The 25,154-nt window shown below is 49.1% G+C and overlaps 3 protein-coding genes across 12 annotated transcripts in view; 1 reads left to right on the top strand and 2 right to left on the bottom strand.

Annotated features, from left to right (window-relative positions):
* The window catches only part of AKAP1 (A-kinase anchoring protein 1), a 22,869-nt gene extending 6,000 nt beyond the window's left edge, over positions 1–16,869 (bottom strand). The window contains exons 1-4 of one of the 2 annotated variants that reach the window (XM_085521659.1): positions 16,849–16,869; positions 3,624–5,307; positions 1,653–1,786; positions 431–557 (exon numbers count right to left, since the gene is read on the bottom strand). In XM_085521659.1, coding sequence (XP_085377785.1) covers positions 431–557; positions 1,653–1,786; positions 3,624–5,283 — 1,921 coding nt within the window. In that variant the 5' untranslated portion in view covers positions 5,284–5,307; positions 16,849–16,869. The other variant, XM_015881102.2, reaches the window with a different exon arrangement.
* On the top strand, positions 16,685–20,982 carry LOC116654244 (uncharacterized). The gene is made up of 3 exons (XM_085522427.1): positions 16,685–17,231; positions 17,647–17,824; positions 20,602–20,982. The coding sequence occupies exons 1-2, from the start codon at positions 16,685–16,687 to the stop codon at positions 17,670–17,672; spliced, it is 573 nt and encodes a 190-aa protein (XP_085378553.1). The 3' UTR covers positions 17,673–17,824; positions 20,602–20,982.
* NF1 (neurofibromin 1) overlaps positions 20,712–25,154 on the bottom strand; it is an 84,204-nt gene continuing 79,761 nt past the window's right edge. For all 9 annotated transcript variants that reach the window (XM_085521657.1, XM_085521645.1, XM_085521646.1 and 6 more), the window contains one exon: positions 20,712–25,154. In XM_085521657.1, coding sequence (XP_085377783.1) covers positions 25,012–25,154 — 143 coding nt within the window. In that variant the 3' untranslated portion in view covers positions 20,712–25,011.

The raw sequence follows: 25,154 nt of genomic DNA, 5'->3' as shown, positions 1-25,154 counted from the left end.
AGGGCCAACATGAGCAATGAAGGTTGCCAGGCCATCACTTCAACAGCATTAGCCTCCAGGATGATCTATTTCACAGAGTACCAGTAGATTTTTTCAGCCACATTTAAGTCTAATTCCCACACAGTCAGAGTCCATTTGTCAACACACATTCCCTAGCTCCTCCCTCAGCACTAAGTGATCCTCCAAAGGTGCTGGTTACAAGCTACAGCAGCTCAGGATTCTAAACTGCACTCTCACCTCCAGAATACAGAGTTCACAAGCCAGGATACAGGTGACTTGGTACACACTGCTACTGTAACTGCACTGTCTGTGAGCAGAAAAGTTTCATAGAGCACTGGACTCATTAAGCCTGTAAAACTGTTTTAAATTCCTTGCCCATTGAACTACACCCCATAAGCTAAGTATTAGACCATGAATAGACACATCTCACCTTCAATGTGACAGATTTGGAAGTCGTGGGAATAAGGTAGTGTTGAGATATAAATTTTGGCACCAGACGTTTGCTTCAGGAAGCTCACATACCTCCCTTGTTTGCCAATCAAGCGGCCAACTAAATGCTTTACAAAAGAGATAAGAAAACAGTCAGGAACAGAAATGGATCGAACAAGGCTGCTCTCCATGCCTTCTTTCACCCACATTCCCACTTCCCAGCACACAAATGGCTAGGCAGGATGAGTACAAAGCAACATAGGACCAGTTTTGTTGGTCTGCGATAAGGCAGTTTGTACAGACACCGGTTCAGTGTGTACTGATCGTTTTAAAACATTCACATCTTGCAAAAAACATGAAAACAAAACTAAATGTGGTGAAGGCTGCAGCCTTACTACAGCAAGTGAAAGAACATCTCCCAATCTTGACGTATTTTTGTTTTTAGGAGACTACGTTCAACATACTACTTTACATTTTGAATAAAACGTGTCAGGTATAGCACAAGCTAATTAGATTAAAAAGGGAGTAAATCAGGCTATCACGTGCCGGAGCATACAGTCCTGAAGCAGCTGTGCAGTGTGCACTCAAGGCAACAGCATGCTTATCCTGACAGCTGCTGTTTCACTTCACCAACTGTCAGCATATAGGCCTGCTGAGGAGCAGAGCTGCAAGGGCAACGATGTGTACAGCAGTCATGGGTGACCACATACACAAAGTAGGAGAGAAGGGATGAATACGGTCCCCAAAACTATATCCTCTCTCACAAATGCAAGAGAAATCTCATTATAAAGATAGATGCAGACTGCTCCACAGAACAGCTCAGATCAGTATTCTGTTTGTGAGGAGTTTAGACAGGCTCATGTTATAACATAATCCTCCTATACAGTGAAAAACAAATCCTCACCTGCTCTTAATAACCTTGTGCCCTCAAACCATTCTAGAAACACTTTTGAAGCAGTGCACTAACAGGCTGGGGTGGAAGATAATGGTGAGTAAAGGGTTTAACACCCAACATTACCCTGGGTATAGATCTTACGTGCCTCTTGATTACAGCTGTGTACAGGCTCTTCACTCCTGGTCAGTTGCAACAGGAGCTAAATGCTTAAATCCTTGTTTATTTGTCTGTCTCCTTGGGACAGCACTGAGCCACTACCAGACTGCAAGAACCAGATGATCGCTATGTAGGGCAGGGCAAGAAGCATGATGAGCTGGTGGCTGGTTACCTTTGGAACCTCGATTTCCCAGATAGTGAGGTCGGACTTGCTGGATTCTCCTCCTGGCTTAGAGTTCTGGTGGGTCTCTGTCTTCCCCAGGGCACAGCCACTGTCCACAGAATCCATGCTGTTCACATCCGAACCTACAAAACACACACACACACACCAGCGCTCTGATTACTCTCAATATCCACCCAGCTACAACATCATCTTGCAGGTTGAGCTTTTCTCACGTATATTCATGTGGCGTGTTCCTGTACTGAGTTCTGCAGCATTTCAGTACAGATTGAGCCCTGCCATGCACAGTCTAAACAGTTTTCTTTTGTTCCTGGAGTACCTCTGGGAACACAACAGAAGGAAGTTCAGCATGAGTCCTTCAAACAGGGTGACACCTTGCACAGACAGGGCACTAAAGTCACCACTACCAGCTGAATGGAAGCTATGCTATTATCAACACAGAGCTACTGCTGTGGAAAGATACTCTGCATTTTCCCCATGGCTTATACAGTGCTCCTTGCAGGGAGGAACACAACCTATTTGTCTGCTTCATATCACATTCCTGCCCGAACAAGGGCTGCACAGTGAATCCTGAGCACACCCAAGCTGCCTCTTGCCTTAACACCTCATATGCCATAACACAGTACCAAAGCTGAGTCTGTATCAAGAAGGTTTCCCTTGGGAAGGGGAAAAACAAACAGCTTCCTTCAGGTCAGTGTGTTACAAAGTTGATCCTTCCTGCGGATCAACATGCAGAAACATGAAGACCATCCAGTACAAGATCTAAAAGAAAAGTAACTGAACAGCTCTACTTCGCATTTGCTACATTTTAACTAGTAAAACAGCACAGATGCCAAGAAAGTCAGATACAAACAGCACAGCTGCTTGCCACAGATTCTCCAGTCAAGAGGATTGAAATCCCACAGCCGGGGTGTGAAGGTCAGCTGTAGGGCCTCTTATCCAACAGTCACACTAACAGCTTTACCTGCTGTATCCTTCCTTCCCAGCCTTCAGCTTCAGCACAGAGCTTTCAGCTCTTGCTATTTATCAGCAGGCGCACAACCCATTCTTACATCTTCTCATCACATCAGCACTGACAGCAAGGCAAAACCATTCTCTTCCCATAGTTATTCTCACTAGTGAAGATGTTCTGCAGGTTTAATCCTTAATTCTTGGCAAACTCAACCCTTGTCTTGCAACAAGCAGCAACCCCACTATGCAGCAATTACAAAAGACATCCTGTCATTAAGAGCTGTTGGCGCCACAGGATCCTAAAGGATTTTAACACCCATCCCCAAGGTCACATGGGTCAACATTTGCTCAGACAGTTTTGTATTCTGCCAGGCATACATCATCCAGGATCTAGAAGGCAAAAACAACACAAAGACAGATGGAGGAACTCCACAAGCATTGCTGCCTGTTGAGAATTCTTGGCGTGCACCTACCCTTCCAAGCAAAAAAGGCTTCAGGGTAATTGGTCTGCAACCAACAGATTTTATCAGGATTTATTAGAAAACTCTGCTGGTTCACCCAGCAGCACCTCAGAAGCCTGCCCTACAGCCTCCCTGCAGAAGCAGCCCACAAATGGAGATAAGAACTCAGTGCTTACTAGAGGTTGCCTGAACTGGAGCAGAAACCATTTGCATTAGCAAGTTTCAAACCAGTAAGGTGTTCAACCCCTACATGTGGTCTATATCCAGTCACACCATATCATGGGGACACTCACATACTTTGCTTTAGGCAGTGAGCACTGTGCTCAAAGGGAATCAGCCTGTTCATCCCTTTGCAGCACATCACAGAACCCTGTGATTTCGTGATATGTTGAACATCCAGTGTTACTTTGGATACCCATTCACAAACATTCACCTGCTGGGAAAATGTTAATACAAAAAGGAATTATCTGAATGTGTTGTGAAGCAAGGTGTTACTGCCCAAGAAATGTCTGTTCACCATATTTTGTCAGAAGCTTTACAAACCCCTTACCTCCCGAGTGATCTCCATCCGTCTCTGCCACCCAGTTACTCTCATGGCGCGATTCAGAACCGTCTTCTTTCAGCATCCCATTACTGTATGGCACTTTGCTGTCTTCAGGCAGCTTTGTGGTAGGTTTTTCACCTGCTTCTGAGCTCTGCTCAGCAGAAGTGTCTTGGGTTGCAGATGTGCTCAGTGAGTCCGAATGCTGACCTGATGCAACAGACAGCATTGTGTTCTGCAACAGGTCCTCCACACTCGTCCCACCTTCAGATGCACATGTGCTAAACCCAGAGTCCTCCACAGTCAAGTGTGACTTTCCCAGTGACTCTCCGTGGCTTGCCACAAGAGTTCTATCACCTCCTTGGGACTCACTGCTCACACAGTTCTTTTCCTGATGGTCTTGTGCGTCTCTCTGAACCGGGCTGGATAAATGGCCAAGTGCTGAACAGCTGGAATATGTCACGCACTGATCACATTCCTCTGTTGGCAGGGATGTTGGTACCGCAGCATCACTCTTAAGAGCTGTGTTCTTATCCCCTCCTCCAGCTTCTGCCACAAGCAGCTCATCAGAAGAAACAGTGCTTGCTCTCTCCTGAGGTCTCTCAACTCGGCTGGCTGCAGCCTGGCAGATCCGACTGGACACATCGCTTACAGAACCAGACAGCACTTCCTCAGTTGCTGCCAAAATGACCTTGGAAATTATCTGTATTGCTACTTGCTCGATTTTCTCAACTTCTTCTTTGTCCAGACTCACTCCTCTGATCCTCTCTCTCTCCAACTCATTTCCTTTTGCATGTGTGTCCTCCCCATGACACACAGGTACAGTACTGTCATTCGACTCGGATATCTTTTCTTCCCTACATTGCTCCAAACAGGCAGACTGCAAACTGTCTGGTAACATCCTAACTGCAGAATCCTGGTGACTCAATACAACTTCATTAGTAAGAAGGGCTTGTGGGGTATTGGCTTCCTTTTCCAATCCCAAGTGAAGGGCTGTCACACAGCCAGTATCAGACAGCGCGATTTCTGGCATCTGGCTTTCCTTAGGGGACTTAAATGAAGACTCATCTGACTGCTCTGCATTGCTGATCTCCTCTGCGATTCCAAAAGGCCCTTGTGTCAGCACCACCGATGCTGATGGGCACTTAGCTTGGTTTGCACTAGAGCCTGAGTCCTCTTCAGGGCTGACTGCAGCACCACTGTGACACTTAGCACTCTTTGAGATCAGAGGGAGAGAAACACAAGCAGGGACGCTGTTTTCATCTTGAGAATCTTTAATTTCTAGTTTTTCACTGTCGTCCTCAATGGTGCTGGGCTGAGTTGTCCTTATTGCTGGGGCTGAAAGGTCCCGTGAGAAATCTAACCTCTCGCGAGTCTGACGCGTAAGAGAGGGTGTCATCGGCCCTGCTGGCAGCAGGGAGGTCGAGGTTTCATTCTCTGGGCGTTCCTCTTCTGGGGAGAGAGGCAGTCTTTGAGGAACACATGCTTCCGTTTTGGGTGGTGAGTCATTCTCTGGCAGTTCTTTCTGCTTCTCTTCCACAATGGCTATTGCTTTTCTCTTATGGTTGCTTGGATGCTTTTTTCTATGGGAATAGATCCACCAGCAGCCAAGAAGTGCCAGCACTCCAGGTATGGCGTATGGGATAAAAGTGCGAAAGCGTAAAGCCATTTTACAAAGCCTCAGCAATTAATCCTAGAAAGGGAAACAAAAATGGCGTTAAAACAGTCACAGAAAAGACAACAAGAAGTTTTACAAGTGTCTCAAGCCATTTCCTTTAGCACAACAGGGCTGCTCTCCAGCTGCTTTAAATTCACATCTCTGCTCTGTCAGCAGACCTGAGAACACAACCCTCACCTAGCACAGGGATACCTGGACAGCTCTCACCAGAGCATTTATCCTGGCCAACAGCTTCACCTTCTTTCTCCTGTCTTGCCCTTGCAGGTCAGTGCTACAGACAGGGCAGCATCCCACACAGCACATTTCTCCTGCTCCAGGCTGAGATCCCAGCACAGCTGCACTGCAAGCATTCGGCAACTCAGACATGATACATCACAGGTCTCCCCTGCTCTCTTCTTTGAGAACAGCATCACACTCCCCAAAGCATTTTATAGGCTGACAAACACCAATGACTTACTACATTTGAGAGACTGAAGGAGAACTGCTTCACAACCCTCCTCACCCACATCACTGCAGGAGGGCAGCGCATGGCACACAGCCCACGCCAGCACTTCTGGGGGTGCAGAAGAGCACTGTGTAACTAACCATTGTCTTATACACAAAGCAGAGGCATTTCTGAACAAGGAACGCCTGTCCTCATGATGATACAAGGGTCTGCAATAGCCAGAAGTGCCTTTGAAATATTTCACACTTTCCACTGGAAACCCAACACAGATATAAAAAAAACAAAAAACAACAAACCCAAACCCTGTTCTTCCTCTTAACTAGCCATGACCACCACAGGACGGGTATTCATTAAGAACCAAGGGACAGTAAGTCCACTCAGAACTTGCAGATCCCTCCATGCCAAACATCAATCACTGGATTTGCAAGCTAAGCAGATGGGAGGGCTGACACTGATCTTACCGCCCATCTGTCTGCAGTGTGGTTTCTGCTAAAAGAACAGAGCTATATAAAGGGAGAACCGCAGCACTAAATCAGGTTACGGCACTAAGACAGGCAAGTTCCCCTCTCTGGAAAAAGCAGCTCCCGAGTCAACAGGTGTCACAAGACCAGCTGGATGTGACCACACATCCGAGCAGAGAGGACAATGCGGGCAGGAGAGAGTTACTGCACCCTGCTGCAGGACCATGCCAGGGATACCGCTAACAGAAGGTGCTGCAGGACCGGCTCTGATCCACAAGTGCCTGGAATGTCTCTGCAACCTGACCTCGATCACTCAGTGACTGACGAACAACATCTGCAAGCTTTTATGTGGCTACATGACCGATGTAGAACAGGAAGGCCTGCAGCTGAAGATAACCTACAGAGACAGCAGCATGCCAGGATCCACAGAGCACCCTACTGCCTGCAGAGGTAGCTCCTGGATGCAATAAGCCAGTCGTAGCAAGCTTTCTGGGCTCTGAGAAGTGCATAAAGTGCTCAGCCAGTTAAAATGAGCTCTGAACACACAGAGCAGCCAAACCCCCAGCTTGCCATGCACTGATGAGTCAGAAAGCCAACACCACTCCACAGGGCAAGGGCCCCTAGGCCTTCCACTGCCTGCTCTAAGGCAGCGGGTGGGCACTGTAGCAGAAGGCACAAGTAGAATGAAGGCAGAGGGTTCGGTGTCACCAGGGCAGCAGCTCTTTTATCCACATTAGAAGGATCCCACTGCTCGTTCTCTGAAGCCTTTCAACTGGAATCATCCTACCACTCTAACTGAAAAACTGAACCTTGCAAAGTAAGGCAGATAGTTTGCTTAGAGAAACGTTATTTCAGTTGCTTCAATTTCATAACACAACAGAGGAAGAACAAACAAAGCAGCCCTGAGCATCCCTAACACCACAGGAACTCCAGCTGGGATAAGCTGCACACAGCTCCTGGTGCAGCACAGTGGGCAGCAGGATGGTCTCAAAGCTTGCCTACACCATCTAAGTTACCGTCTTTGTGCCACCATTAACAGGCAGGAACAGACTACATTCAGGGCTGCTCCAGCCAGGGACATCACTTCAGGTGTGTAGGCTTTGTGTCAGCTGGAGACGAGCACTGACAGATGGAGTATCTCGCCTTCACTCCCAGCAATGAAGGCCTCTTAATACTCAGTCAGGAGGTGTCCAAGAACATGACATCACGAGTTCAGAGCTTCAGCCATTGCACACTCCTTTGGAAAGATGCTGTGAAATTTGAAAACATATAAACTCATCTGCACAGTGACTGCCAGCAAAGAGATGCACCCTGAATGCCTCAGCAGCAGTTCCTCATCACACCTGAACCACTGAGGTAGGTACAGCACAACCAGGGCTGCACTGTGAGCATGCAGCCCTCCAGGGCCCAGCACAGCACATCATCCTCCCGCATTGCTCACCGCCCAGTTGTGGTCATACTAAGACCAGAATCCAGGAGGCCAACACATTTCTAACATACCTAACAGAATACCCCTTAATTGCAGTTTCAGCCTTTGTTTAAAGGGGTTCTGTGGGTTTTTTAAGCTCCGAAGCAACTTCAGAGCACGCTTTCATGTCTATAAATAGAGCAATAAGCAAGATGGCACACAGCACTCTGCTTCTGCTTTGCATCAGGGTGCTGCTTGGATAAAGACAGACATCACTGTGCATTAATTCCACCACATTAATGAGTGTCCAGGTCACACAGGTGGCTTGTGCACTCCCTGCTCTTAGCAAGGTAAGGACACTTGCACCCTGCATCCCTGCTGCTCTCTGAAGACAGGAGGACCCAACCGGGGATTTTCAGAGCAGCTGCCCTACTCTGTGCCATCACTGCTGCGATGCACACACCTCCCTGCAGCCCAACTGGGTGCCCTGCCTGCCTGGCAGGGACATCACCCCCACCACGAGCTCCAGGACTCCTGGTGAGTTATGGCAGCAGACCTGTAGGACTGTGCACATCGTGTGGCCCTGCTGGGCTGCCCTGCTTCCAGCACTGCTGCAGACAGGGAGGCCTCTCCTGCACTGCAGGCTGAGGCCCACGCTCCTGCTCTGCTCCAAACTCTGCCCTGAGAAGGGCAAACAAGCTCCACACACCTCAGCTCAGCACCCAGAGCCCATGAGCCAGACAGCATCACTTCAAACCTTCAGCGATGCCTCAATGAGCAGTTTCAAGTAGTAAAGATTAGAAATACATTTTAACACCCCCTGAACGGCAATACCTGTCCAGCAGAATCCACCTGGATGGAGATCTCACAACTTAGAAGCTCAGCCTCAAAGTCTGCCCTATACCTACATAAACTGCCTTGGTGAACAGCTGCTACCCTCCAACTTCTGCAAGGAGAAAGCTGCCTGTCTCCCTGCAGGAAGCACACTGGCTCTTCCCTGCCCAGCTCTGCTGGCACCACATTGCAGCTGCTCTCCCCACTCCCCATCCCTGCAGGGCTGACGTGCCTTTCCTTAAGGAAAGCTGGAACACAAACCAAACCGCTGCCCACCTCCCACAGCAGCCTGAGTGCTCACGGTTTACATTTTCCTGGAGCAGGAATTAAAGCAAAACACAACATGCCTGACAATACCCACACACAACAGACTTCCCTCCAACCGGGTTATGACTTTTACAAACGAGTAACACAAATAAGACGTGTTTACAGGAGATAGCAGCTACAGAAGCGGGAACCACCCACTGAAAGAGTATTATCTGGTTCCCTTTGAGAAGCGTAATGTTTCTTAGAGAAGAATCAACAATCAAGGCAGTCCGTTGGCGATGCTTAGTCTGTCTCAGCTGGAAAAAAAATGATTATCAGAGCAAGTGTTCCACCTGCAGCTTCCAAGTACAACCCTCCCAGTCTGCACGAGGAGCTGGGCAACAAAAACATGCCTCCCTTCAGCTCTCAGCACTCGGGTCCCAGACAAGCCAATATTAGCTGCGTTTTTCACACCTTTTCCTCCAGCCACCCTCACAACTTCAGCTGAGCTGGCTCACTCAGCAGCCCCACCTCCTGGTTCAATGCAGATGCGATTTAAGAAACACAGTAACACCTCCCGTTCCTCATGAATGAGGCTTTTAGTCGTCCTGTGCAGAAGCTGCATGAACTGGGCAGCTCTGATTTGTTCTGCATGAGTCTTTCAGTCTTGCAGCAGAGCTCATGGCTGGGAACACCATTTTGGTTAGTGTGCTCTGGATTTGGAATTGAGGTGAAAAAATAACCCGGTTTTGTGCAGTAATTTGGATTTTGTTTGGAGGGTATTTTTTGTCACTGTTTGCTTTTGAACCTGGTCACTGGAAAGCCTGCACACTGCTAAGACAAAGGGTTGCATGTGTCCCCTGCAGCACAATGGAGCATTGTGAGCCACTGCTGCTGCTCGTCTGCTGTCCACTTAAGTTAGTTGTGATTAATGCAGAACCACCCCACAAGCTGTCTCATACCACAAACTCTAATTAAAGTAGCTCACAAGGGCCCGTTCCCAGCAAGCTCCCCCATACAAGACAGTCCCATTATGACCCATCCCTACAGAGCTGCACAGGTCGCACCCGTTTTCCAACATGTCCCAGAGTGACAGGGCCCCCTCCCCACTGCTTGCCTGACCATTATGCACACAGGGGGCAATGGGACCGTTTACACACACAAGGCTGAGTGCTGTGGCCTCCCCTGCCAGCAGCAGGGCACAAGATGGCAGCTTGTCAAGTCACATGGCCCTGAGCACTGCCAGAACAGAGGGGCCGGCCCTGCATCCCTCACAGCCTGAGGAGCCCGTGGGGGAAGCTCAGCAGCTCCAGAACCTCAGCCCAGAGGTGATCAGCGTGCCAGCACCAAGCACTTGTGCCTGGGTCTGTTCTACCTGCACCAAGAGGAGCCATCGCACAACAGAACTCACACCATCGGCATCTCAGGAGTCTGCTCTGAACATCACAGCGCACACCAGGGCTCAGCCATGCAGCTCCCTGCTGAGCACTGCCCTCAGGAGGGATCAGGACAGCAGGGAAGGCAGCAGGCAGCAATCCAGGTCACATTCTGACTTGATTTATGGACAACTCCTGGCAAGGACCTGGGAGATGAGGACAAGGATGGTCACATGTGTTCACCTACCTTAAAAAAGAAAAAAGAAAAAAAAGAAAGAAAAAGCTGAGGGCAGTCAGCTCATTCTACTGGTTCGCAATAGGGCTCCAAGGAAGCCACCTTGCTTCTCCAGCCAGGCCAAGCAATCCTTCAGTGCACGCATCCTTATAAGGTTAGAAATGTTTGCAGGACGAGCTTTGCAGGGACGCCAGACAGCTAATTCCTAAGGCTCGAGAGGGGAGCGCGGCCATCCCTGGAGCACAGGAAGGCGCAGCACTGGGGGCACTGCCCCACAGCCTGGTCCCTCACACAGCGCTATGGGGGTCCCACCCAGAGCCTACATGATGAGACACAGCCAGAGCTCAGCGCCACCCTGACCAGAGCAAGCAGGAAGCTACATTGGAAGTATGGCTTTCCCAGCAAGGCCGGGACGCCCCCCAGCAAGCCCTGCAGTTAGCGATACAGCAGTTGGGAAATGAATAGTATCTGGGTGAAAGAGAACTGGGCAAGGCTGCCTTGGTTAAAGCTGCAAGGGTACACGTGGCCTCTTAAAACTTTCCATACCAAAAATAACCTGCAGCACACACTGCCTCATAGGAGGCAGATGAACAAGAGTAGACAAAAATCTAAAGAACTGGAAGCCCCACAAGCAAGAACAGAGGAAATACTGCACAGGAACAGCCCAGAGATGGGAAACCCGAGCTACAGCAACCTGCCTCCACCAGTGCCCAGCTGCCTTTGTGGGAGGCTGCAGGTCAGGCTGCAGTGAGTGGTGCCCAACATGGACCTCACAGGATGGGCCGTGGAGCTGCAGCCATCTGCCACATCCCCAGCAGCCTTGTGCCACCCACTCAAGGCACCGAGCAGCTGCAGGACATTGCAGCATTTCAGACTCCTGCCTGTCCTACCCCATCCTCCCAGGGCAGTGTACCAGTCAGAAAGAACATCCACCACCCAGAGCTGAGAGCTCAGGAGATGCGACTCAGAAGCAGCAAGGATGTGATGGCAGGCAGATCGCAGACAGGATGGTATGTACTTTTTAAAAAAAAAAAAAAAAAGAAGTAAACAGGTGAGTTTCTCTATACTTAATTAAAGTGTTCTGCAGCAGTTTCTGCCACTAACACCAGCACTGGGAGACAAGAGCAGCAGGGGATGCTCCGGAGGCAACACCTCCCATCACCAACTACACAGCTTACAAAGCTGTCTCTCCTGCAGATGGGAAGCTATTAACGAAGCCACTCTACAATCTTCAAGTATTAAAAACCCGAGTCCTAGCTGCAGAGGGGTTATTACGACAAGCAAGAGGCTGGAAAAGTTGGTTGTCGTAGAACTAAACTAGCACTCTTGAACATGAAACACCAGCACCAGCCTGCCTTTTATCTCAGAGATAAAGACTGCTTTTTGTGTAATCAACTCCACTGATGTTCCTACAACAGCTAAGTCCCTTCCTCTGCAGCTGAAGCTGCTGTGCTGACAGCCCAACTTTAATCACTGCTTCACCCTACAACTCTGCTTCTGTGCCTTCTGCCCCACCGAGGAGCCTGAGATTGGAGCAGCAGATTTGTTCAGCTCCAGCTGCATCACTGTGAGGCCCAAAGCAAGGCTCACAGCCATCTGCATGGACATACTTGCAAGCAGAGGTTTACAATGAAAGTATCAGCTTTGCCAAACCATATGGATTTTTTTCTTGCAGATGTCTCAAATCACAAAGCAGCTCACGCATACACAACCACCCAGCACCAGCAGCCATCCTTGCCTGCACTGCTGCACGGATTAATATGAGGTCCTGAGCTGATCCCACCTGCTATACAACAAGCCACAGGTTACTCTATGTAACTAACGTTAACCCTAATAGGTTATCAAGCTCCTTTATGCACTTGGTACCTTACAACCTTTCTGCTCCCTCATTTCATTACTCAGCTTCCTCAGCCACGCTGGTGCCTTGCTGGGAACCCTCTGTCACAGAGATGGCCAAGATCAACTCGCTGCTTTACCAGAAAGGTGAACTTCAGAAGCAGCTCCTGCATCACTTCATCAGTACCACCTTCACTGCTCTCCTCTCAAACATTTGAGGAAGTTTGCCAGTCTGAGTCTGCTTCTGAAGCAGAGCCAGACCAAATGTTCTGTTGCTTTGAGCTAGCCAGAAGAAGTTTAGCACATCGGCCAGGGGCCACACAACCTTTCCACTATTGTTCGGCTTTAGACAGCAGAGAAAGCCCTTGGATTCAGAGCTCCCCACCCTTGTACATAGATATCCCCTCTGGGAGCAGCACCACTCCGTGCTCCCCCACCTACAGCTTCACACAGCCCAGCCGTGCTGATGCACACCCTGCCCTCCCTGCCCTCTGGGACTCATCTCCAGGTGGGCAGCACCCAGCATGGCCATGCTATGTCCCCAGTGCACAGCCCACGTTGCACCAGGGGCAACTCAATGGTTTCAAAAGCATTTTCCATAAAATACTGAAGAGAATCTCTGCTTGGTAGTACAGGGAAAGCTGCTTTTATTTCCTTTATAATTTACTAACATATAATCACTTTTAAAAAGATTTTTATCATCTTTCCTTCTTTCTGCATTGTTACCCAGCTTGGAAATCACTTCTCTGGACTTCAGAACAAACACATTCAACACATACGTGCCTTGTATTTGCTTCTACATCAATACAAAACTCAACCCTTGCTATGGGCAACATTAGTGTCCACTGCAGGTGTGGCTTACAGTTGAAAATCTAAGCAATAAGTAGGATGCGTGGCACACACGCTGATTTCCAAAACCCAGGCACTCACAACACTCAGGAGCAGAGACTAAACTAACCAACAGCTCCCACTGTGCTCTGCACAACACAACAAAACAGACCTGGATTTTCAAGGAGACAGGATGGGGAGGTTCACATCACTGCACTGATAGTGCAGTAGGAGACAGTGGGGTGTGGAGAGCAGTGACAGACCTGCACCTGGAGCTCACCACAACAAGACCTTGACAGAACACACTTCTCAAAACAAAACCCGGGCTAAAACAGAACAACAAGAGGTGGCGTTGCTCAGCAGGAAACTGTGTGCCTAGAGCTCAGCTCACTGCAAATAAGCCTGAGAAGCACGTGGAGGAAGGATATTGAACATCTGTTGTAAAAAGCACTCCACATTCACCTACACTGAGAAGGAGCAGCAAAAGCTTCAGCACAACACTTAAACAGAACAAGCAGGAAGATGACTTTTATGCATTAATAAGCTTGCTACAAGAAGTTATACAACATACTTGAGACCTAATCAGAGAGATGAGCTTCACTTTGATCTATATTACAGGAGCAGCTACAAGCCCTCGCCCCAACTGTGCTGGGGGCTGTTCTCATGCTCAGGATGGCTCCCCCTGACTGCAGCCCACTGCTGGGGGCAGCTGACACACCAACCTTCCTGCAGCCAGTCCGAGCTGCACACACACGAGGAGCAGAAAGAGGTACTCTGAGCAGAGGGACAGGAGCCCATCCTGCTTACCAGCCAAACAGGACACTACATGCTATTCCTTCAAAATACTTTGGAGCTGTGATGTGAAAACTTCTTTCCTACAACCCCGAACACTGTACTTGTCCTTATCCCCGCAATTCAACAGGAAACTGAACAAATCCCAAGCTCACAAACAGAAGAGGCTCCTCATTAAGGAAAGGGGAAAAAATACAGGATAAAACCCTTGACTTTTATAGAGAGATTTTTCTCTCCATTCCTTGTTCCAGAGACTTCAGGCTTCCAAACCACTGATACATCCCCAAGCACAGCTAAAGCCCCAGTATGAGAGGCATATGCAGACCATGAGCTCTTGCTAGGAACTGCTGCTATTTATACCTAGGGAGCCCAAACCAGCGAGAGCACATGGGAAGTTTCTCATCCTCATTGCCAGGTGGCAGCAGAGGTCACAGGCAGTTCTCCTAAGGACCTCTTCAAGGTCTACAAGCACAGATTTGTTTGCTGAAGAATGATTTAAAACAATCTCTTTGAATCTCTCTCAGCTCACCTCTGCTAAGAGCAATGCATGGGGCCTGTGCATGCTGAGCAATAAAGCAGGGGAACAGCTGAACAGATCATGTGCAAAAGCAGTGACTGACACAGGAACACACCAGCTCCTGCAGCCCCTGCAAGGAGCAAACCCAACAGCCTGACCTTGCAGCAGCACAGTGTCCTGCAGACACCTCAGAGTAGTTGAAGTTGGCAGCTTCAGGTTCCACCAACCATTAGTGTGAAGCGTTCCACAGCAGCACCGTAGTTAGAGATCAGGATTTTAGAAAGGCCAGTCATTAGATCTGAAATATTACATGATTAGAAGTAATTAATGGCCTTTAATGACTTACAGACGTTGCTAAGGGCACCTGGGGACACCAAATCTGAGCTCACCGTCCCTGTGGACAGCAGAAATATCCTAAATAACTTTTTCACATCAGTTAAGCACACACAAAAGACAAGAGCCATAGAGCCACAAGGGCCCTGTGGCAGGTGGGGGTTTGGAGCTTCATGATCCTTGAGGCCCCTCCCAACCTGGGCCATTCTGTGATAAGCAGAGCACGTTATTTTAGAGCATCGTGCTCATGTAGCTCTGCAGCTGCACAAACACACTTGATCTCCATTATGCCCCATCAGCCTGCAGTGCTTCCAAAGTGAACTGGAGTCTCAACACAGCAGCCAGCAGCTCTGAACACGGAGCAGCTTTGTCTGCAACCCTCATGTTGCTGTCACTGACTCCCAGGAGAACACAGGTGGGATCAGAGCCCACAGACTGATGGGCCCGACCCTCAGGTACCGCCCCACACATTGTGCAGCGAGGGGAATTCCTGCTGCCTCACCCCACGCAATGGGGAGCAGCTACCTTTACCCCAAGGCTTTCAAGGCAGCTGATGAAAGAGAGGGCAGCTCTCTATGCAAGCACCCCAGCACATCCCCAGAGCTTCAAGGAATGCAGTTCCTCCAGTGGGTATTTAAGCTTGGCATGACTAACGAGAGCAAACCTAAATAAGGAGCAGCCACCAGAGTGTACAAAAAAAATGTGTTCCTGCAGCACTGACCCACACAGATCTCCAACAGCAGCAGGTGTTTCACGTCTGACAGCCATCAGCCCCTGCATAGGGGACCATAGGACCCTGCATAGGAGCTGCTGGGTCCTTCAGGGGCTCTACAAAGCTCTGGGAGCAGCAGGTGCTGGGTGAGCAGCACCGGCTCTGCAAGCGATGCATAAAGGGGGCTTCCACTGAGAGTCAAGCACAGTTTGAGTCCTACATGTTTCTTGCTCCCTTTCACTTACTAAAGCTCGAGTTCTCCTCAGTGCAGCACACACAAGCAAACCAATCAAACAAGAACCAAGCTGTGGAGGCGTGCAGAGAGAAGCGCTACCTTCATTCTGAAGGAATCACGGACATCAGCCGGCGCCGGGCCCGGCCACACGGCGCTGCTGCACCCACGGAGCTCATCAGACACAGCGGAGGCTCAACAGCCGGACCGTGACCCACGGGAACCTGCGGCGGGCGGAGCACAGCGCAGCTCCGCGGCTCCCGGCCCGGCCTCCATCCCGGCACATGCTCAGTAGATCATTCACAGACCAAGTAAACACGAGAAAAACAAAGTTGCTTCTCTTGCTTCAACTTTCCCCAGCAACGAGCCGTTTCCTTTCACCTGAGACAAAGTCCACAGCGTTTCTGATAACGCTCCCCGGGCGCGAGCGCGGCCGCACCGAGGCAGCAACGGGGCCCCGAAACGGCCCCGACGGACGGACCCGCCGCGGGGGCAGCAGCTCCCGTTCGGCTCCAGCTGCGGTGAAGCTGTGCCGAGGAGGCCGTGGGACAGCACACAGCTCCGGTAGGCGGCACAGCGCCGCCCGGTAAGCGGGACCTGCCTCCGGTACGAGGCGGGGAAGCACCGCAGGAGCCCGGAGAGAGCGGGACGGTTCGGGCGCAGCTCCGCGAGCAGCGACGGGCCGGACCGTAACCGCTGTGCTATAAACCAACCAACCAACCAACGGGCAGAGGCGCACGCGCTGCACCGGGCGGCGGATCGGCGGCAGCTCCCATCGGAACGGCCGCAGCACGGACAGGCCCCGCCGCCCCGCACGGCAGCCCGGGCTCGGCCTCGGCCCCGCGCGATCCCGCAGCACGCGAAGCCCCGCCCGCCCTCAGCGCACACGGAGCCCATCGCCGCGCGGCCCCGGCCATGTGTGGCCCCGCCGTGCCGCCCGGTGACCTCCAGGCCGTGCCGCCGGGCTGACCTTGGGCTCGGCGCGGCCCCACGGGACCCTCCGCGACCCACAGAGCGCGACGAGCGGCGGCGAGCGGGGCCGGGCGGCGGGTACGGAGCCCCCGGTACCAGAGGAACGGGAGAAGCGTCGGGCCCGCGGCCGAGAGCTGACAGCTCGGGCCGCAGAGCTCCAAGGAGATGGGGGCCCGGCTACGCGCGGTACTTACGGACGGTCCGGCGCGGCGCTGCCCCCTCCCGGCGCCGGAGACCCGAGGCCGGTCCCGGTCCCGCTCCCACCCGCCGCCCCCCGCCCGCTCCGACCCACGTGCCGCCCGGCCGGGCCGCCGCGCTGGGACACGCACCGCGCCCCGCCCGCGAGACACGCCCCTCTCGCGAGAGCAGCGCCGCCCGCCGGGACCGCCCCCCCACCCCGCGCCGAGCATGCGCACTGCGAACAACGGCGCCTCACGAGCGAAGCGAGGGCCGGCCCGCCCCGGCCCGCCCACAGGAGGATGGCGGCACCGCACACGGCACCGCCCCGCACACGGCACCGCCCCGCACACGGCACCGCCCCGCACACGGCACCGCCCCGCACACGGCACCATCCGCTGCTGCAGGATCATCCCGCCGTGCCGCTCCTCAGCCCCGCGCTGCCGAGGGCCGTGGGGTGGTGAGCACGGAGCGCACAGCGCGAGGCCTCCGAGTGCCGGGCTGACGGGTGAAGGGAAGGCGCGAGTCGGGGCCGGTAACGCCGCGCTGCGCCTTGAGCGATTCGATTTCGCTTCAGTGTGAGGTGGCGGCGAATGAACGAGCGGCTGCGGGTGGCGGCTGGTGGGGAGCGGCGCTGTGTCCCCTTACCAATAACATCTCATTACAGCCCTGCCGTTCACATCTCATTACAGCCCTGCCGTTCACATCTCAACCAGCACTGAGATGTGGGAAGGCCAACAGGAGCTTTCTTGCAAACTGCTTTGCGGTGTATTCCATGCACTGGTTGCAGTGCCATAGCACGGTGCTGGCTTTCAGTGTGAGCCTGGTTTCACTCTCTGAACCCGCACTGTGTTGTAAGCAGCGCTGACTTGTCGCTCTGGGTGCAGAGCAGCGTGTTCAGGTGTCAGCTGCAGTTACAAAGGGAGCAGTAATTTTTCCTTTTCCAGCAGTGAAAACCAATGACCGCCCTGACTAGAACGGGACCAGAGGAGAATTGCACCTGGAGGAAAAGGGCCCACCCAGCTTTTCAATGGACAAGATACACAGAGCTGACAACAGCCCGTCCTCGTTTCAAGAGCAGTAATTCAGCTCACAGAAACTCAGGAGCCAAATATTTGGAAGAACTGTGTAAGTTTCTTCTTGTTTTGTTGTCCTGCCCCTGCCGATCCCTGGCCTCACTTGTGTTTGTAGTTGGGGCCTTTATTCCTTCCTATGCTTCGTGCTGCTCCTAAGCAGGCTCCCCTTTGGCTCACCACCACTCTGCTGTGTCTGTCTGTAGGCAGCTGGGTGGGTCTCACACACTGCAGAACTCTGCACGTGCACTGTAAGAAGGGCTGGAAGAACCAGCAAAAAGGGAAAAAACCCTGGCTGATATTGCAGGGAGAGGGAGGGCAGAGCCAGCAGTGAATGCACTGCACAAAATGCAAATTATGGCACAGAGAAGGGAGCCCAGGACAGGCGAGGAGGGAGAGGCAGTCACTGCGACCCTCACCTGGCACCTCGTATTGTGTCTTAACCACAAGTTGCCTTGGGAAGCTGAATTAATAAACAACGGCTTGGAAAACTCAGCCCCAGTCAGGCCTGTCTCTGATCCGCCTCTTCAGGACACGACACTTCACTTACCTGCGTCTTTAATGCCCGGATCTGGATGCCCAATTCTTGTACAGCTCACCACAGCCATTCTGTTGAGCATCCAGCTCTGCGCTCCCTGAGCTAATCAATACTAATATTGACACTAATCAGGAGCAGAAACTGCAGAGCACATCTTTTTTGTTTTTCTAAAGGATGACATGCTATAAAAAAAAAGTTTAGTAGTTCACTGTTTCTTAAACACAGAGTTAGTCACCACTATCGTGCTGTCATCTGACTGTACCTTAAGATGCAGCTGAACGTTTTCATTGTTGCACTGAGCAGCAAACCTGGACTTGTTTTAACAAGTTAACACCAGAACTTTATTCTACTCCACCCACTCAACCCCGGGATTTATTTTCATCTGGGAACTTGTTAAGCACAGCAGCACAGAAACGAATGATCCACGATGCTTAGGATTCACACACAAATCTTAAAATTCTGCTGCTGGAAACAGATCATCAGTGCTTTGATAGGGAGCAGTCAGTAGCACTCTTCACAGCAACAAGAGCCGGGCTTTAGTTCTTAGTTCCATGGCACTGTGCCTGAGCACGATACACTCGACATTTGATGATCCCAGAAGTGACCAACTTGCAGTAGAACTCGGTCCTGTGGTAGGATGCTAAAGGACCAGACTGCACCTACATGTTGTGCAGTGGGTGTTTCTCCATGTAGCAGTTCACCCGTGACAGCGTTTGGTCACAAAAGGCTCCGAGCCACCCTGGGGTCAGTGAAGTGGGCCAAAGAACGGGATGTCAAAGCAGCAGAGTGTGGTCAACAGAACAGCCACTTTCTTTCATCTGCTGCTTCCTTAACCCAGCCGCATGCAGCTGTGAAGCAGCCTGAGATGAGGCTGATCCTCGCAGCAATGTCACCATTCAGAGGTATCGGGTTCAGCTCCATATTTGTGCCATAGTTTCCCTCAGTGCTGGCACCCCACCAGCTTCTGGAAAAGGTTTTCAATTTTTACATCTGTGCACATTCTGTTGTTTTTTAGGGTGTTCACAATAAAGTCTGACATTACCATTATGAGAAGTACATTTTTTAATGAAACATCTGTGATATCTAGAGGGTGAATATTAGAAAGTTGTGCTATTCCAATTGGGGTACGTGGAAGTGTTTGTGCTGGCCAGAGACAGCTCAGTATTTAGGAATGATCTACTCTCACTACAGGTCAGTGTTATTGCAGGGCTTTGCAGCAGTTCTAACAATTGCAGTTTTACTTGTACAGTTTTACCCTTATTTAACTCTAGAACAAAATTTGTACCCTTTCATCACAGAAGTTCTAAACTTAGACTTTATTTTCCCTTTGTAAAACATTCTGGCATTCAGGTGCCAGCTGGGCAGCAATTCTGAAGCCATTTCCAAATAGAGAAGTGGTTGCTCTGAGGATGCCATTTTTTCCCCATGTAGAATTGTTTGACCGCATAAAGACTGAGCTAAAATAACTCCCCTTTCATTCACTACCATTGCACCACAAGTACCAGGGAAGGTCAGCTGGCCTAAAGAAGAATGACAGTGATTTTAGCAGCAGTCACTTAGCGTGGCTTCAGGAAATACCTCTTAGGGCTCCTCTCTATACACAGTGCTGCTATTACTGATACAGATGAATGATTCAGAGGCAGCATGTAAGTACTTACACATTTTTAGTAAAGTATTCCCCTAAAAGAGAAATATATATATTTGTCATGAAGGTTGCCTGACAGTTGGGACTTGAGGTTTTTAAGCTAGAAGAGCCCAAATAGACAAATTATACTGCTGTATTCTTTAAAGGCCAAGCAGCTGTTTTATTAAAATACTGGATTAACATTAAAAAGTCTGATTCTTTCGATTATAATCATCTTACTGCAGTGACATGAGATTGATGACACGGGGCTGGCTTTGTTCTATCCACATGCTGTCCCCTCCTCAGTTATCCACAGGCAGTTTTGCTGCTATTCAAAACCTTGCAGGATCACACCTGCACAGCAGCACATTTGTCTGAAGGACAAACCCTGAGGCAATTGGTTCTTGTTCTCCCCAGGGAGAACAGCTTGTCAAATCTCACTTTCAACCCCATTCAAATCCGTGTTCCAAGAAACAGAGGAAGGATTTCAGAATAGACCAACTCTGTCCCGTAAGCGAATGACCTTCAAACAACTTGAAGCAGGTTGAATTTACATTTTACTTCAAAAAAAGGCAAAGTACATACATGAGGAGAAGATGGAGGAACAAGTTACCTGAAACCAGGCTTCTACCACTTCTGCCTAAGCTCACCAGCTGTGTCTGATCTGCAGGGCTCGGCCCACCCCGGGACACTTGCTTACCATGGGAACAGGACTGTGGATCAAGGGAACGTGTTCGAAGTCGAGGCCCAAATGGAAAGAGGAAGATATCGTACACAGTGTGAGTTTATAGTACACAGCTTTGTTTTTAAATGACGCAACGCAACAGCAGGAAGGAGAAGTAGTAGTTAACAATGACTAACACTAGAATAATCAAATTTGTATGTTATACATATACAGCAACTAACTGCTTTACAAAAAAAGCAAAATAATACAATATATTGTCACATGTATTTACAGTGTAGTAAATATACTTTTCTGTCAAATTTTACACAAAAAATATTTACAGGTGAATATACTGCATTAAAAAAAATGGTGGGACCAACACTAAAAGTGACTTTCTGTGGTAAGTTTGTTGCATAACAGTAAGACGTGCTTCATTACATCGGTAAAAATTAAACTTAGGATGGAACAGAAAAAGCCCTAAAACCTACAACCCATTTAGGAAGAGAGCCCTGGAGTGCTCCAAGTGCTCCTCCACAATACTTAGTTGAAAAGCTTCCTCTTCTTGGAAACTTCATGCACATTAAAGCAGAAACATTGGCATAATTAACAGGTAGGTTATGTACTATTCAAATACTACTGAATTATCTTTAAGTCAGGGAAAATACAAACACAAAATGTTAATCATCTTTACAGTACTTAACTGTAGTTAGTACGTAATGGATAGCATGTTCCAAACCAGGGGTGTCAAACATACAGTCCCCATAGTGTAGCTACGTGGTCCATGTGTTACAATCAGATTTTTCTGCATTTAAGTTATCATTCCAAAGTGCACAGACTACAACATGGCTGCAGAGGTGATCGATCCTCAGACTGTGACTGGGGCAGCCTGTGCGCTGCCTGAAACAGTGACTGGAAGGTCTGACCTTGGGAGTCTCCCACTTCTAACACCAGGTTTCATGCCCAATCTTGAAGCATCATCACCAGCAACTAACTGCTGATCATTAGCATCAATGGAGTGACAGGATGAGGAGAGGGGTGAAAGAGGCTGGATTAGAGGTGGAGTGCAGCGCTCACAGGAATGAAACAGAGCAGGACACAAACAGGCAGAATGGGAAAAGGGAATAAATAAAGAAAAAAGTAAAGCAGTAGCAATGGGTGTTAGAGGGAGCAGGTTTTCATGGTGATGGATGACAGTAAGGCACTGACCAACCATTTACTAATCAAAGGTTACAAATGAAAGGAAGGCGTTTTCCCCTTTGATATAAGCACAAACTTCCTAAACCCTGGTACTGCTGTGTACAACAGCAAACATAGCTACATCTGTAGCTGTCGGCTGTGACCACCTGCAGTACTGCGTTCAGGCCTGGGCTCCCCGAAGGCAGACATGGACCCGCTGGAGCAAGTCCAGAAGGGGCCAGGAGGATGCTCAGGGGGCTGAAGCACCTCTCCTGTGCAGATGGGCTGAGGGAGCTGGGCTGTTCAGCCTGGAGAAGGCTCTGGAAGACCTCACAGCAGCCTTCAGGAGCTGCAGGAATGGACTGACAGGGAGTGTAACAGCACAATGGGTGAGGGCTTTGAACTAAAAAAGTAGATGTAGACCAAGTAAAAGGAAGAAATTCCTCACAAGGAGGGTGGTGAGGCCCTGCCACAGTCTGCCCAGAGCAGCTGTGGGTGCTCCATGCCTGGAGGTGCTGGAGGCCGGGCTGGGTGGGCCCTCAGCAGCCTGTGCTGGTGGGAGGTGCCCCACCATGGCTGGGGCTGCAAGGTGAGCTTTAAGGCCCTTCTATCCAAACCATTCTATGGTTCTGTGCCTACAGTTACACTCAAGTTCAGCTCTTTTTACCTAAACTGCCTGACCTCCCCGCTCTGAAGGTCTGGGTCCCCTCACTGAACTACACAGTGAAAACATTCAATGACTCCTTCCCGGGAAACAACAGATGATATTTTGCTGACTTGCTTTATCAATGTATCGTTTGTTTCAGCCAGGACCAAGAGCTTCCAGCAGTTCTGAGTTCTCACGGAAAAGGTAATTTTGGTTTCACCATACTCAAGTCTCTTAAGAATGCATTACTGCTTATTTCATGATGCATCTGTTACACAGGCAATGCAGAATATTGGCACTCAGTCCAATCAGAGCAGAGCAGTTCATCTGGAATTAGTTTTAAAAAATTTGCTCACAGAGAAATGACTGAAAATTCTATTTTTGTATCAGTAAATGACAAGGGATTTTTTTCCTCCCGCTGATGGAGGGAATAACTCCAGGATTCTACAATTCATTGTCTTCAGCAAAACAGGAAGGGCTGGGAATAGCTGGATTCAGCACAATTAGGTGCAAACCGACAGTGATACCGAAGGTGGCTATTAGTGATTTGATGTATGAGATGAAAAAGGTTTCTAAATCAGTGACTCCCAAATGACAAATGCACAGAGGCTCAAAACACGGCACCAGTCAGCGCTCAGTTCTTAATTTAAGTCTGGCCCTGTAACCCTTCCATAGATCTAACAGTTTAGGAATCGTTTCTACTGCTGCTCCTACACAATCAAGAATAAAAACACGTGGTAAACTGCACAACTCGTCATCTTTTCCAATGATTCCATTTCAATTCTACATTTTCTTCTTGTTTTGGCAAACTATTTGCATATTAAGCTTATTAAGTTCATAGTTCTTCCAGGACTGTAAACAAATTAGAAGAATTGTTATTTTATGAATCAATACAATAAAGGCATTTTTATTTACATAAATGTTACATTGTTACTGTGTGGATACACGTGAATTATGTGCTGTATCAATAAAATCTGAACACTTATAATTGTACCATTCTCTAATAATTTAGCTGTGGAGTTTGATTTACTGAAAGCCACTAATAAGATTGCACTAGAGGATTTTAATCTCTTCATAGAGTGGATATACTTTTTTTTTTTTCCCTTCTAAAGCCATTTATTGTTGTTAACTTCTAACATACAACAGAGATTTGAATCTAGGAAGTGTAACTGTTCTTTAGCAGTAGATTTGCTTATAGCCCTACAATGAGCACCCGGCTGACAGGCCTTTGTCACAATGCCCATTCACCTCTGAGATCCAACTCTGCACATCTCCAGTCTGTGCAGGTAATGTCTGCAGCACCCCGTGCCACACCTTTACACCTCATTCAACATAGCAGCATATTATCACAGTCCCCATTGCCAATGCACTACTGTGACCGACAAGTCTCTCACAGTGACAGCAATTTCAGTTTCATGTAACCCCCAAATACGAGCCCTTACAAACTAAAACCCCTTGAAAGTTCTGCAAGAAAAGTTTGACTGCAGATGTCTGCACTGATAGCAGAAATTGCACTGCAAACATTCAAACGTAACCTGGATTTGACAAAGTGTCAGTTAGTTTCAAAGTTGTGTACCTTAAGCAAACATTACTGTTTTTATAGCACTGCTTGGACAGCACAGAAGCAGCTTTGCCAAACAACCTCCCAGGGCTGGAAGTTAATCAATAAAATTTTCCCCTCCGTATCCCAATAGTTTTTCTGCCAGGAATTTCTCGAAGGTGCACATTGTTAGAAGGGCAAAACTAAAGCATGCGTTAAATGGAAGAAAGCAGCAATCAATTTTAAACACTGCTATAATGACACCATAATAGTCAGTTCTTGATGGTTTTCTTTCCACTGTACAACCTTTTTTAGTGCAGTTAAAGTACGGCAAAAAACCACTGCTTTGGAAAAAAGCCAGTTTATCCAGTCTGGTCCATATACAGTCCAAGTGTTTGAAGCTATGGTCTGGGGAATGAAGAGACTCATGAAGCCTCCTTGTCCTCTCAATTTATTGCTAATTACAAGGAATTTAATCTAATCGACCAATTCTGGCTAAGCTCATTGTACTGCAGCTACTGTTAAATTTCTTTTAAGCATGGTAAAAAAAAGTCCACAGCTAAAAATCCTACAAGTTTGAATTAAAACCAGGCTGATAGTAACTTCCCCTGGGTCATAAAGCAACTACCTTGAGAAGTGTGCAAACAGGATTAAGTATTAACACTTTCCTTTAGAGAAGAAACAAACAAGGTGAATCACAGAAGCAAGGCAGAACCGTCTATGGGAAATGGCTTTCATATTTGGACAAGTTATGTTCTGCAGCGTTAAAGAACTCACAGCTCCTTCGCCTACAAAGTCCTTCAGGATCTACATGCGGTTCTGAAACACTGGCTTAAATTAAAAAAAAACAGAATTAAAGAAAGAAGGCATTAGAATTCAGGCAATGTTTCAGGAGTTGATCATCTGGCAACACGGCTGACAGGATGGGAACTTGAAGAATTAAGTGCAGCATCACAACTGGTGGGGGCCCTTTGCGAGAGGCCCACGTATGTCAGTCAGTTTCCAAAAAAAAAAAAACCCAAAAACTGATCAAACAAAAAACCAACCCCAAGTTTCACACAATCTTCTTAATGCTGTGACGTTTCAAGCTGCCAGCACTTCGCTGCTTTTGCACTTGGCTGGCGGAGCCGTGGCGCATCCTCCCGCTGTTGGTGTGGCCAGCGGTGGGCGAGAGCTCCACGTTCTCCTTGTCGATCC

The sequence above is a fragment of the Coturnix japonica genome, chromosome 22 (genome assembly GCF_054131305.1).
Source record: "Coturnix japonica strain WE chromosome 22, WE-NBRP24, whole genome shotgun sequence".
NCBI classification, from domain to species: domain Eukaryota; kingdom Metazoa; phylum Chordata; class Aves; order Galliformes; family Phasianidae; genus Coturnix; species Coturnix japonica.
Note: the sequence above shows the minus strand (reverse complement) of the source record. Positions and strands in the feature narration are given on the sequence as shown.